Source organism: Stenella coeruleoalba (genome assembly GCF_951394435.1).
Source record: "Stenella coeruleoalba genome assembly, chromosome: 11".
NCBI classification, from domain to species: Eukaryota; Metazoa; Chordata; class Mammalia; order Artiodactyla; family Delphinidae; genus Stenella; species Stenella coeruleoalba.
Window position 1 is genome coordinate 71,516,269 of NC_137157.1, and position 14,234 is coordinate 71,530,502.

Consider the following 14,234-nt stretch of genomic DNA (forward strand, 5'->3'; position numbering starts at 1 on the left):
GGCAAATCTATAGAGGTGGATTATGATAGCTAATTAATATAAACTCATTGGTAACTGTTAGTGGGAGAAGAAATAATTTTCCATATGAAATATAAATAGAGAAAAGACAGCCATAACCACCACTATTCAAAATTTTTAAAATTGTAAGCATTTAGACCTTACATTCCACTGAAGAGTCAAAATTTTCCTCCATGTTGTCTAGACTGAGGTTTCAGAGGCTCATCAACCCAATTTTCGTATATGTACTTATCCCAAAGATTTTCACAAAGCTTTCATTCAATTGAGTATATCAATAACCAAACCAAAGCTATCATCAGGATCTAGAAAAGTACTACGGAACAGAGCAGTACAAACACCTGTCTGTGACTTGAAAACAAAGACATTAAAGTAAATTCTAAGATGCCTTCTCTTCTTTCATGAAGTTCTTCTTTATGCAGTCTTCTACACAAATTGTTCTACAGTTTTCTATATTCACAGTAGTTTCTACCTTAACTGAACACAAACTCTATAAAACTCAATGCTCTAGGTGTCACTTGTAGTTTTTTTCAATCATTAATCCCATGCCACAAAAATATAATATACCAACCTGGGCCATGACTTTACAAAGCCACTTGGGTTCCACAAAATATAAGTCACTTAACTGCAAGGCTGGGTCTTGAAAATGAAGGAGAACCCCTGGAGTAAAAATCAAGAGTGAAACATGGAATTTAGAATATGCAAATATCAAGGGGCTTTAGAGAGAATCTAGTCCAACCTCCTCATTTTACAGATAAGTAAACTTCAGTGGCAGAGCTGAGACCCGAACCCAGGCAACCCAGCTCCCAAGCCCTGAAATCCAAATGTTATTTTAGAAAGTTATCTTTTGAACTATATAAAATGATCATATTTAAGCATATTTAAGACAAAGCCATACATTGAAGAGTATGTATTTAGAAATAAATAGAAATTCATAAATATTTTTGGCTTTCTAATTACATACTACAAAGGCACATCTTATTTTCGAATACAGGTAAGAAACACAAAATATCAAAGGAAGCTACTGGTTTAAGAACAATGAGGAAATGAATGGATCAGATTCAATCCACATGAAGATTATTTTTCATACAGCAGAATCTGGGGATCAAAAGCAACTTCCCAACCACTTATCCGAGCACTACAAATCAACTCACACATTTCTAGCAAGGTTATATTGATCAAGTACACAATTAGCACCAAAGTCTGTTCAAGAGTTTTCATCTGTGAGGTCATGCTGACAACATGTTATGCAACAGAGCAAGATCTGCCACTCAGTAGCTGCATCATCTCAGGCAACCATTGATCCTCCAAGTGCCAAGTTAAACCATCCCAATAATAATTCTTCTTTTCAGTGTACAAATAGCCTCCACATAGGGTCTCACAGGTCCTGAATAGTACAGTCAAGTTCTACAACCCATGTGTTAACTCCTGCTCAGAGACCTGTTCCACTACTGCCCTTAGATAATTTCTAAATTTTTCTCTTATGACATAAAACATGAATCAACATCAATGCTCATGATGATCTTTCAAAAAGAAAAACAAATCAGTTACCTATTAAAGAATTTTGTCAATATTTTGTTAAATTTTAAATGTAAGTTCTATACAAGGTTCAGGTGCATTTTCACAAATTACTACAGCAGAGCTTTCAAAGAATATGCAATAAACAAACCTGATTCATTTAGGAAGTGAACTGCATGAGGAAGCTCATTTTCATCTAACTGCAGCTGATGTTCTTTCACAAGCTGTAATAATCGTTTCTGGTCAATTACAGGAAATTCAACTGGCACATTTTTACGCTCTGATAAAATGATTTTCTCAAGTTCTACATAGCAGTCTGGAATCAGCTGCCCAACAACAGGCTGATCTCGGATCTATGAAATTACAAATGACAAGCTGTAAAAATCCATTTTATTCATTGATTTGTCATGTGGGTGGTAAATTCTATGCTAATCATTCAGAACTGTATTTTTTAATAAAATAAAAATGTAATGTAAAACCAATTAAATTGTGAAGAATAAATAAGATGATCTTAAAATAAGAAAAAATATGAACACAGAAGCCAATTTGGAAAGAACTATCAAATAATATTACATGGAAATATTTATCTAGCTATTCAGAAAATCCATGGCAAAATCCAAGATAAATCATTGACTGTAAATAAAGGACTTTCTGTTTTCTAAGACATTAAACTTACATGCAATAGATATGCTAGCATAAGAAGTCAGCAAGTATTGTAAGAGCGTTTGAACCTTATTTATTAGATGAAAATGTGATCCACAACCCAAGGTAAAACTAAATTTTGTTCTTGTTATTTGCAAAATGTTGTATTAGTGGAATGTACATATCAACAGTGAAATCTGGAGACAGACATAAAATTTCCTCACCCAAGCTATGCTTTTTCGTGGAAACTTGAACTTGGAAAAATAAGAAATCATCTAAACCCCAATGATTCTTATATGAGAGGATGATCTGGGGTCTGTTACACTTAGAATCTAACAACTGTCTACTAATCAAGAGATACATAAAATAAAATTTTAAAAGAATGACCTTAAAGTGATAGTTTCTACAATTATCTTTTCCAAACTTTTTTCTTAAAAATCTAATTTTAAATAGAAATGCAACCCTAACAATAGTAACTAAAATACCTTTGAGAACCACCAGGTGGCACACTCTCCCCATTTCTCAACCCATGAATATATTCTTGTATATTCTTTTTACCTGACAATAACTAACATAATTTCTACTTGAATTCTTCAACTTATTACAAATAGAAATTGGGTTTTATTACACACATGCACACACACACTTTAACTTGCTCTTTCTACTTTTAACTAGAATCTTAAGGAACTTGATTTACAGCAACTGTAACCATTACTTTCATATTTACCTCCAAACATTCAAGATTGTTTCAATGTACGCTTTGAACCAGAAAATTAAATATAATTTCACTAACCTGCACTTTTCATATTCTCTCTCTTCATCATTTATAAATTAAGATAAAAAAGAAATTCAGACTGAAATTTATGTTTTAACCCAAGAAGGGAAACCTACATATGAAAGTAAACAAGAGTTCTCACAGAAAGCAATCAAGGAACAAAAGGATGAACTTTACAGGCCTGGATTACAGGGCCAGCAAAGGATCCCACTCTGCTAAGGGGCTGGACAAGATTGAGAGGGATATGGTTGGCACTGAATTCTGTTTTGTCCTCCTTGCTTTAAGCTTTATTATCAGGTCACCAACAGCCAAAAACAAAAAAACTTTTATTCTGAAGTCTGCACAGACACATGTTAATAAGGGTGAGACAGGGAAAGATTAGAAAAGAGCCAAGATAAAAGGAAAAGATGAAAAACAAATGAAAGGGCAAACAAAAAAAGATTTCCAGTAGATTAAAAGCTGTTGTTTGAATACAGGTTGAAGCACCTCAGGGAGGAAAGAATATTCAAGTTCTGGCAGGTCACTACCAGAGTCACTGAGTCACTACTCTGCAAAGCAATCAAACAGATTTTCAAACCAATATGCCAGAATGACGTATCCATTAGCAATAGATACCTTTCTTCAAATAATACTGCCATTTCTCAAAGCATTTGTTTTACTTCCTTATCTGGTATTGCCTTCAGAGTTCATGTACAAGTGCAGAAAGAAAATTGGTCTCATTGATTGATAGTGATAAATTGTTATTAGCCTAAAGCAATACCAGTCCAGCTTGATGAACCACCTTATCCAGACTTTGCTTCAACTAAATTCAGGCTTTCTCAAAACAAACTCATCCTCCAAGAAGTCTTTTTTAAAATATGATAAATGCTCTGATACCAGTGATAAAAAGAGAAGATATTAAAATATTATAAATAACAACAAAGTTCTGTAAGCACAGGTATAGTCTCAAAAGAAAACTCCCTGGGTAAAGGGAATATTTAATTGAATATATTAATTTTGCATATTTGTTTCTTAAAAGTCATATTACTCTTTAGTCATATGTCCCACAAAAAAAGTAAGAAAATCTACAAATAAATGATATTTCATTCTTCTTATATAAAATGTCACTGATCCATCATTTGTAAAAGCTTTTAGTGACTGGGATAAATGTGCTGAAAGATACAAATGTGCAAATTCTCTCCCTGGGCACCACAAAGACCAGTTTATAAATGGCTCATTATGTTTTGGATAGGAACATAATCTGTGGAAATGGAAAAGAACTAAGCTAACTAGCCAACACATTATAACCAAGGTGACCATATAATTTATCATCCAAACTGGAATGCTTCTGAGAATACAGTGGGACACAATTAATAATTATGCTGGGACTGTCCAGGCAAAACAGGACCCTTGTTATAAGCCATGGCCTTGATCATTAGTGCTAATGAGCTAAACGAACAGAGACTAACAGTGAAATCCACGATTGTGTTGTTATATTGAACTATTCACGGTGTTTTTCAGTACAGTTCATACCATGCTGTCTGTAGAACCCAGGTAAAATTTCTTTCTCTTGCAAGTATTAATAACAAGTGTTCTCACTGTTAACCAATTTATTTGTGTTTTATGAACTCTATGAATTACATTTGTCTTACCAGAAGAAAACTTTGAAATCAAAAACATAATTCCCAAAATGAAAAAACCCAGTTTGTATGAACTAAAAATTGCTTAGACATTGATGAAAACCAAATTAGTGACCCTGATTATCAGATGAAAGAAACTTCTCCCAATATTGAGAAAAAAATATTTGGAAGGGAGATCACAGTGACAAGAGACATGAAGGAACAACAAAGAAAATCAAGGAGAGCATAAAATAAGAACTCGAAAAGAAAGGAGCAGATGGAAAATATAAGAAAGATAACCCCAAGACCCCAACATTCGTCTTTATCCTTTGGATTGAATCACCACTACAGGAAGTTGGGAGAGAAAGGGCATCAGAAACATGTCCCCAGATTCTCTCAGGAATATTCTCTCAGCCTCTCAGATATCCTCTTAGTTTCTCTCAGTATCCTCAAATTATTTTTATTCCCACTTCTATGAGTTTGAAATAAAGTATAGCATAAATAGTTTTAAAACTGAAAGTACTTTAATAATGTTAACAGCTCTGAAAAACACCCACAGTTTTAAGATAGCTGCTCTCTTCTCAAGACTTTTGACATTTCTTAGCAGTTGCACAACATGAGAATTAATAAATTACATTTATCTACTACCTAAAGTCGGCAATGAACCATGTTACCTTGAAATTGAGGCTCTCATTTATGATGGTTTTCCGAAGTTTTGCCAAAGCATCGGATTCCTCAGTGGCATTTACAAAGTGGTAATCCCGTATTGCAGGAAACCCTCGTTTGTTCAAGAGCTCCTTGGTGATTTTACTGATACAGGCTTTGCGCTGCTTCTCATCAGAAACATCCAAATGTGTCCCAACAAGAATCACAGGGGATGAAGAAGCACGAGCCTATGGGGAAAGATACAAAATACTTTTGTGTTTTTTTTTTAAATCAAGACTGCTTACATTTCCACTGACATTCACTTTCTATGAAATTCACTTGAGTGGAAATGAGAAATCAAGACTTCTAAGAAGAAAATAACAACTTCCTTTCCTTCCTTAAACCTAAGAAAAAACTCACCCTTATGAAATTTTAAAAGTCAATTTTATGCCCCTTCTTATCCAATTATTACCACTTTTCTTTCAGGTGGCCTATGTAACAGTAATAGTATATTTTTCTTTTGCTTTTTCCGTGCCTTAAAATGGGTTATTCTCTAAGTGTGCTTTGGTCTTCTAAATAAAATAGTATTTAATAACCCCCAAATTATTTCAGAGTGATACAATTTGTTTTATATTTTCTCTTCCTTACCTGTAAATTCAATCTCCTTAATTCATATTAAAGTCATTCAGTGTGGAGTCTACAATGAAAAAAGTCACTAAAGCAAATATTACTGCGACTATAGTATTTTCTCACTTTGGCTAGCTATAATAAAGTCAAAAAAAGGAAGTTTAAAAAATTATCAAAATGACAAAACAAGCTTGATGGAGCTGAAATTTCCTGACAAATCTTTTCAAGGGCTTGCCTCACAGAAGAGCCCACTGGAGCATCATTCAAAGACCATTCACTCTTACTTTGGTCTCAATTCTAAAAAGTCATATATATTTAAAACCATATATACATAAAGTAATAGCTGACAATATGACAGCAAGGGACAAATTGGAAAAATTGCAAAATTCCAAATATACTATTAATCTGGGACCATTTAAAACTGTAAGATCTGAAGGACTTCACACTAAATTGCCTCTGAAGACAGAGTTGGTGATGCACAGATTGCTTTTTTTCACTATGGTTTATTTTAAATTAGGGAAGTTCATATTACCCTTAAGAAATAATATCAGGGAATTCCCTGGTCACCTAATGGTTAGGATTCAGGCTTTCACTGATGTGGCCCAGGTTCAATCCCTGGTCGGGGAACTGAGATCCTGCCAGCTACGTGGCACAGCCAAAAAAAAAAAAACAGAAATAATATCAAATAATATCAAAATAATATCAAAAATAGTTTAACTTATAAACTCTCAATTTTTATAGCTTAAAAGGGTTTCCAGTTTCTATAACTCTCACTAATATAGAAAACACTATTTTCATGTCACAACTTAATTACTTTCCCAACTCAAAATTTTAGTGCTTATTTCTTTTAAAAAATTATTTGAAGAGACTATTTGAAGCACCTGTTTGCCCAAAATAAATTACCTTACATACCAAAAAAACCCAAGAATTATTTTCCATTTTCAAATGATTAGAACAGATCACCTTTATATTGAAGAGCCAAGGCTTCATGGCATCAACTTCAGCTTGCCCTTTGCTGAGGTCATAGACAGCAAGATACAGGGCTCGTTGGGTCATGAAGTGGGGGTGAGTGCTGTAGAATTCCTCACAACCTAAATAAAGATTAGAGAATTTTTTAGCCTTCCAGAAAATAGGCAAGAATTCTTTATCTTCTTCAAAAATAAAATTAAGTGATACTATCCACCATTTATCGCACAAAGAAAGAGAAAAACTATAAAAAGATGATGGTTACATGGCTACACTGGCTTTTTACTAGGGACTGACAACTTTTCACATGTGTCAGCTACTTAGCTTCAGCTAGCATGTACTGGTTCCTAACATTTCCTTCCACGGCTTCTCCATTCTGGTGGCAAGGGTAGAATTAGGAGAAATAAGTGGCTTTGGAATAATTCCATAGGATCCACCAGGTCTCTTTGCAGTATTGGAACAGAAAATTCAGTTTTTAAGTCCCTGTTTTAAAAAGATGTGTGAATAAAAAATTCTAGCAAAATAAATACCTGCAAAATCCCACACATTTAGAATGAGGTCTTTCTTCCCTTTGCCTCTTATTTGGATGGGCCAGTCTTTCACGTCTATGCCAACTGTGGCACCTTGCATCCCAAGATCTGATTTCTTGATTTTCATTAATTGCTGCAACAAGGTGGTCTTACCACTCCCGGTATTTCCCACAATCATAAGTTTCATTCGGTTATAGGGCACAGCTTTTTTTAACCGCTGTTGAAGAAACCTGGTATTTGAAAAACAAAAATAAAATAAACTGCTTAGCAGTGTACTTATGATATAGGTGAATTCTTATGCACTGAATTCTTTCAAATATCAAACTGTTCTAAAATACAGTATGCAAAAGAGTGCATAGCTCATGTAACTAATAATGCATGTGTCTTTCAATGCACTATTAATGCATATATTTTGTTAGTGATGTTGGTGTAGTTGATAATGATCGGCAGCATTATCAAATATAATGATATTCTATCACCAGAAATAATCAAAATTTCAAAATATGTTTGTAATACTCATTAGAATTTTATACACACACATAATTTCTTTAAATAACACAAATAAAACCCTAAAAATTATAAAGTATAATTTTTTTTTTTTTTTTCAGTATGCGGGCCTCACTGTTGTGGCCTCTCCTGTTGCAGAGCACAGGCTCCAGACGCGCAGGCTCAGCCGCCATGGCTCACGGGCCCAGCCGCTCCGCGGCACGTGGGACCCTCCCGGACCGGGGCACGAACCCGTGTCCCCTGCATCGGCAGGCGGACTCTCAACCACTGCGCCACCAGGGAAGCCCAAAGTATAAAATTTTACAAAGCTCATAGGATAAACAATCAAGGTAGAGTATATAAGCATACTGCTATACTAAACTTTGATAGTGAGGTCGTATTTGGTACATTATACATGTGTATGCGTACATATATTCATGTATGGTATACATAATGTATATATTCATATATATCATACATGCATATACATAATATAAATGGAAAGGGAGAACATATTGGTTAAATTATAAATTGATACATATAAATGATTATACTATCAGCAGATAATATGTTGCTGTTCCTAAGTCTTAATGCAAAAATAATTGAAACTAACTAGAAGTGCTGCAGGTGGCTAGCAACCACCTTTAAATTAATAGTACATTTAAATGTTCTCAAAAATAAAATGGATATAGAAAGATATATTTTAATTATGTTAAAATGTTGCCACAGTTTAAAATTAGAAAAATAAACTAAATCATAAGTGAATCTTAGGGAATATTGACTGATTAGTTCTCATAACTAATAGGAATCTGTCCAACATTGCTGATGATCTGAGCAAAAAGCATCATTATTTTCTTGAATTATTTGATGCTCTAGAAAACAAGATCTGGCAGATCAGATCTTGTACCTGCTGTTATTGAAATCAGTCATTTTCTCACATACAGCTTATGTTCTGTTTTCATCACCAATAAACAAGAAAATCAATGGTCCAAATGTCTATTTATTAAGAATTCATTCTTTGTCATTCTTTAAAAAAGCAAATGAGGACTACAATTTCTAAATTACTCCAGGTCTATGTTCTCTCTAAAAATGTTAAATATGTTTAAAAATATTTAGTTATATAGTAGCTTGATAATATAGCATAACACATCGAAAACCAGTTCTACTAAATGTTTAGTAAGAATTGAATAAATTTTTATATGAACATCTTTTCCAGTTTCAGGCAGGAAAATCATGGGAAATAATTGTGTAGGGTGCGGGCTAGTCACGTTTATTTAACATAGTTGGTGAAAAGATCTTTTTTGTTTTTTCAAATTAAATCACACTCAGGAGAACAAAAAAAACCAAATCTTTGTTCATAAAAAGAGACAAAAAGCTAAATATAAATTAAGAAACTTTAAAGAAGAGATTTAGGTAACTGCAGTTCACTCGTAATGCAACAATTATTAATTGTATGCCAGACTCCGTGTTTGGTGCCAAGAATGAAATAGTAAGTAAATGTAGCCATGGTCCTTGACTTAGTGGATACTATAGGCAAGTCAAGGATACATTAAGAGGTGATAACTGAGCTGAAACCTGTAAGATAAATATGGATAGCAGTAGTTTTGTGGAAATAAAAATAAATGATTTTACAGGTAGGTAACAATAAGAGTAATGTGCTCAAACAGTAACAATAAGACTAATGTGCTCAAAGAGTAATTAATGTGCTCAAACAGTAACAAAGAGTGGAATAAAGTTCATTATTAAAGATATTTGAAGTTCATAAAATATAAAACCAGAAACAGTGATACGTGGAAGTTTTGGTGGTTTCAAAGATGATCAAGTTGAGTAGGTTATCAGCTTCCTAAGCAAAATTGATGTAATTTTATATCATTTAAGTAACTATAATGCTTTAAGATATAATAGACATACGATAACTATTTGCTATATGAAATGCAGCTTGAGAAGTTATAATACTATGCTTTATTTCTTTAGATTGTATAACTGGTAACAAGAGACCAAATAGTAATAATTTCCTTCTAGAGTCCCTTTCTACTGAAAAGCATGATAAGGAGAAGCCATTCTGTCAACCTTAACTTGGCTAGGAGGAAATGAAAAACTCTGCAGTGGCACCAAACAAACCCATTTATTAAATAAAGGGCAAATGACAAATAAACGTTGGATGGTACTATATATTTTTTTCTTAAATTGTAACTATATATCCATCAAAGTCACAAAGAAAGGATATCTGAAACAAATTTAATAAAAACAAATGAAAATAAAATTATCTAACCTTATGATGTCTTTGGCTTTACATCCTATGTGTTTAAAATCAAAATTAAGATGCAGTTCATCCAAAGGAAGATCCCATATTTTGCTTAATTTCCCCATTTCATTGGGAAAGGATCTCAGCTCCAAGTTGTAACTAACATCAAGAGATGTCAGATTTTCAAGACAGCCAATCTCAGGAGGAATCTTAATGAAATAAAAAAGGGCAAATCCTGTTGGTGGGAAGAAAGAAATGTGTGCTGCCAAAACACAAGATGCTAATATGAAACAAGAGAGGCTCAGAGATCCCATCAGCACCTTGCACAGCCTCTCAACAGAGTTCTAAAACTTTCCAAAGGTTTGTCATAGTTTTCATTATAAACGTTTGAAAACATACATATAAAGGACTTACTCCAATCTATGTCATTTATTTATAATCTTTAAAAACCCATTCTGCCTCCTTAACATATTTCATCAGTTCACAACACTGAAAGTAAAGAAGTTCTTTTTATGTATCCAAAACCAATCATCTGTGGCTTCAGTCTATTCCCTCACACTGCGTTTTTCAGTAAAACTAAACATCTAATCATCACAGACTTATGTACAACTTACTGTTCTTAAAATACAACTAAATGTTTATACCTTAAGTGGCATAAATATTGGAATTTCTTTCTGTTCCAAATTTTTAAGCAATAGTCATTACTTCTATAATAGCAAACATTAATTTGCTGCAAAAAAAGTCAGGTATTCCAAAATATTCAGAGTTATTCTGAACCTCATGGCTTCAGACACTTTACTGTTTTTTTGGCTTTTATAGGCAACAGACTTGAACCTGGCAAAAAAAAAAAAAATTTTCTGGGACGAATGGATAATCAATTTCAGATTTATAACAGAGACCTGTCCATTTGGGTGAATGCAGAAATTTAAGAATGTGGAAAAGAATGTCAGCTGAAAAACACAGGCTATATATGGCCCGGAGACAACTTGACAAATACAGCGTGTCTGAGAGTCTGTTAACAGATTAGCGATTTTGTGATAAATTGTCACACTTAAAGCATTACACACATTCATAATTAAATATATATATATAAATATTCAAAATAAAATAGAGCACAAAAAGTGATTTTTTAAGGAAATTAAGCATTGTTAATATACCCATTTACCTCAGGGTAGGATTAGATCTTATTCAAAAAGTAAGCAATATCAAATAACAGATTTTGAAATGATCATTTGTGATAATGCAAATTATAAAAGCATATTTTCAAACTGGAAATAATTCTAAACAAATAAAGATGACCTCTTACCTCTTTCAGTTTATTATGAGAAAGATGTAGTTTCTCTACTCTAGACCATGCACATGCTTTTTCACTCAGGTCCAAGATACTGATCTGATTATGACTAAACAAGAGTTCCCTTAAGTTCAAAGATCTCCAGTGCACAGGACCTGGTAGATATTGAATATCATTGTTGCTCATATCTAAGGACCGCAGGCTGAAACAATACAATGTCCAGATAAAAATCAAATGAGTGTTTCCAAAATACATGAAATAACATCACAAGTAATTTTCACCAGAGTGAGAATAAGGTATAACTTTAAAACTAACATTATTTATATATGAGTACATACATGTTTTTTTTGTGTACATAAAGGTATATACAGGCTAGAAAAAAAAGGCATGTCTCAACAGGAACATTTTAAAAAGGACCAATAAAAACAAAATTGAGGCCTAATTTCCCTACTTGAGAAACATAAAAATGTCAACCATAAGGAAAGACCAAGTGTTTTACAAACACTTATGATGCATGAGAAATCATAATTAACAAAGGCAAAACCAGTCATTAAGATTCCTGCCTTCTATACAAGATTTACAAATATGTAGCCTCCATTTCTCTGTTCAATTTCACTCATACCTGGAGGGATTCTTCAGAGGTTGGGTCCTTAAGTTTACTATCATTTTTAGCAGCCAGCCTCAGTGTGAAAAATATCATAACATTGAGCATGATGTCTTGTATACAGTAGGCCCTCAATGTAAATTTGTTGCTTTCAGGCAGGAATAGCTACCCAAAATTTGCAGGAAATAGCAGAAAAACACATGTCACATGTAAATGTACATGTGTAGGAAGAATAAAGATAGTCAACAATTGTGGTATATTTGACTATGTAAAAGGTTGCCTGGACTTTTACTACTGTATACTGATCCCTTTCATCCAGCATATTTGAAGTATTATGAATTAATTCTAAGCTCAAATAGCTGTACTGCCTGCTAGACCAAGATTCAGATCTGCAGAGCAACATTATTGCTCTAATTTTTAAATGATCTAGATTTTGCCCTAGTTACCTTATAAAAATGTTGAAAACAAGAAAATTAATTTGACTATATTAAAGATAAGACATGTATGTCTAACAAACAATGCAACTGAGACAAAGTTGAGAATCGTCAGGTTGTTCAAAGGCAGTGTCTCTTAGCTTTTAGACTAAGCTTGGAGACTGAAGCTGGCCAACCACACGCTCATTTGTGAAACAAAAGAATAAATTTAAAAAATACATATAAAACACTAAAATGTATACCTGAAGATGGTGTCTAAAGGTATAGTGTAATTAGGGACTGCATAATATTTTTAGTTCTCTGGGAAGAAAGCTTTCTTATGACATGCATCTTCTAATAAGCTTTTTTTTTTTTTTTTGCGGTACGCGGGCCTCTCACTGTTGTGGTCTCTCCCGTTGCGGAGCACAGGCTACGAACGCGCAGGCTCCGCGGCATGTGGGATCTTCCCAGACCGGGGCACGAACCCTGCATCGGCAGGCGGACTCTCAACCACTGCGCCACCAGGGAAGGCCTCTAATGAGCTTTTATAAATAGGTGGCTTCCAAACACATTTTCAAGAATAAATTATGTTTAAAATATAGGACCGCCCACCTGTATTCTATAGATGCCTGTATGTCAGAATTATTAAGAGTCTGAAATCAAACCATCAGTGTTTGAGAACTGTGACTTCGGGCAAGTTACTTTCTCTCTCTTATGAAATAGAGTTCTCATTATAAAGTGGAGATGATAACAGTAAGTATTTCATAGGATTATTAGGAAGATTAAAAAGATGATCCACTGTTAAGCAGTAAACTACAGTGTCTGACACATTCTAAACCTAGACTTAAATTAACTATTATTCATCTGTCTCACACCTTCCATGGCTAAATTATAACTAAGTATTATTTGCCTGTATATGTATATATTTGCACATGTACCTTGATGGATTTTATTTATAATAAATAACACTACTAGAATAGTTATTTAAGATTACAACACATTTGAAATCTAATTAATGCCCGGATTTTAATAGGAAGCTTTTATTTTTAATGAAATTAACCAAAAATATCCCCAAATACTTGGAACGACATAAATTATCCTATTCTTCACCAAAAATGTCACTCGAACATAACAAGTATAATTTCAAAGTTAATAGTGTTTTAGCAACATAATCCCCAAAGCAAGTGAAATTTTAAAAGTTAAAGTGATAGCCAGTACAATCTCATTTGATTATAATAATGCAACAATTAATTACTCTTAAATTGTTTCTACACAACAGCACATTAAATTAATATAAAAGTTGAAAAGTCCAAATAACAATTCACATCTTTTGTCTAATATTAAAAGTCAAACATTCATAGATTTTAAAACATTAAGTTTAGTAGGTTTAGAAATCAATTACATTTATATGTCTAAGTTAAAACCATATTTCTGAAGGTTCTGTTCCACCTCGTGTGGTTTTTAAAGTTAAAATAATAAACTTACTGTGGAAGATTTAAAATTGCTTCTGGAACACATGTAAATCTGTTTTGAGATAATTTTAGGCTTGTCATGGAAGAAGGCAAAAAAGGCATAGCAGCTAAGAGAAAATGAAAGTGAGATAATGGACATTTTAATAACTTTAACTAGATTTCCATTAGATTCTACAATAAGAGCAGCTACCAATGATCTGTCACATAATTTAATTTCCATTCTCACACTGACAATAAAATAATTCTACTTTTAAAATAAATTAATACTACCACAAAACATTAAAACAATACACCATAATTATAAGACTCTTTTAACCTGAAAGCCACAAAAGTGTCTAAGTATAAATTCATCTGTCCAACATCTGTACAAAGTAGAAATCATTAGAATATTCATTTCAAATTATGTG

The 14,234-nt window shown here is 33.2% G+C and overlaps 1 protein-coding gene across 1 annotated transcript in view; it reads right to left on the minus strand.

Annotated features, from left to right (window-relative positions):
* LRRK2 (leucine rich repeat kinase 2) overlaps positions 1–14,234 on the minus strand; it is a 152,970-nt gene that overhangs the window by 52,425 nt on the left and 86,311 nt on the right. The window contains exons 26-33 of the mRNA XM_079938391.1: positions 13,841–13,934; positions 11,354–11,540; positions 10,075–10,256; positions 7,317–7,546; positions 6,784–6,911; positions 5,223–5,441; positions 1,685–1,886; positions 587–675 (exon numbers count right to left, since the gene is read on the minus strand). Coding sequence (XP_079794517.1) covers positions 587–675; positions 1,685–1,886; positions 5,223–5,441; positions 6,784–6,911; positions 7,317–7,546; positions 10,075–10,256; positions 11,354–11,540; positions 13,841–13,934 — 1,331 coding nt within the window. The remainder of the gene's footprint in view (positions 1–586; positions 676–1,684; positions 1,887–5,222; positions 5,442–6,783; positions 6,912–7,316; positions 7,547–10,074; positions 10,257–11,353; positions 11,541–13,840; positions 13,935–14,234) is intronic.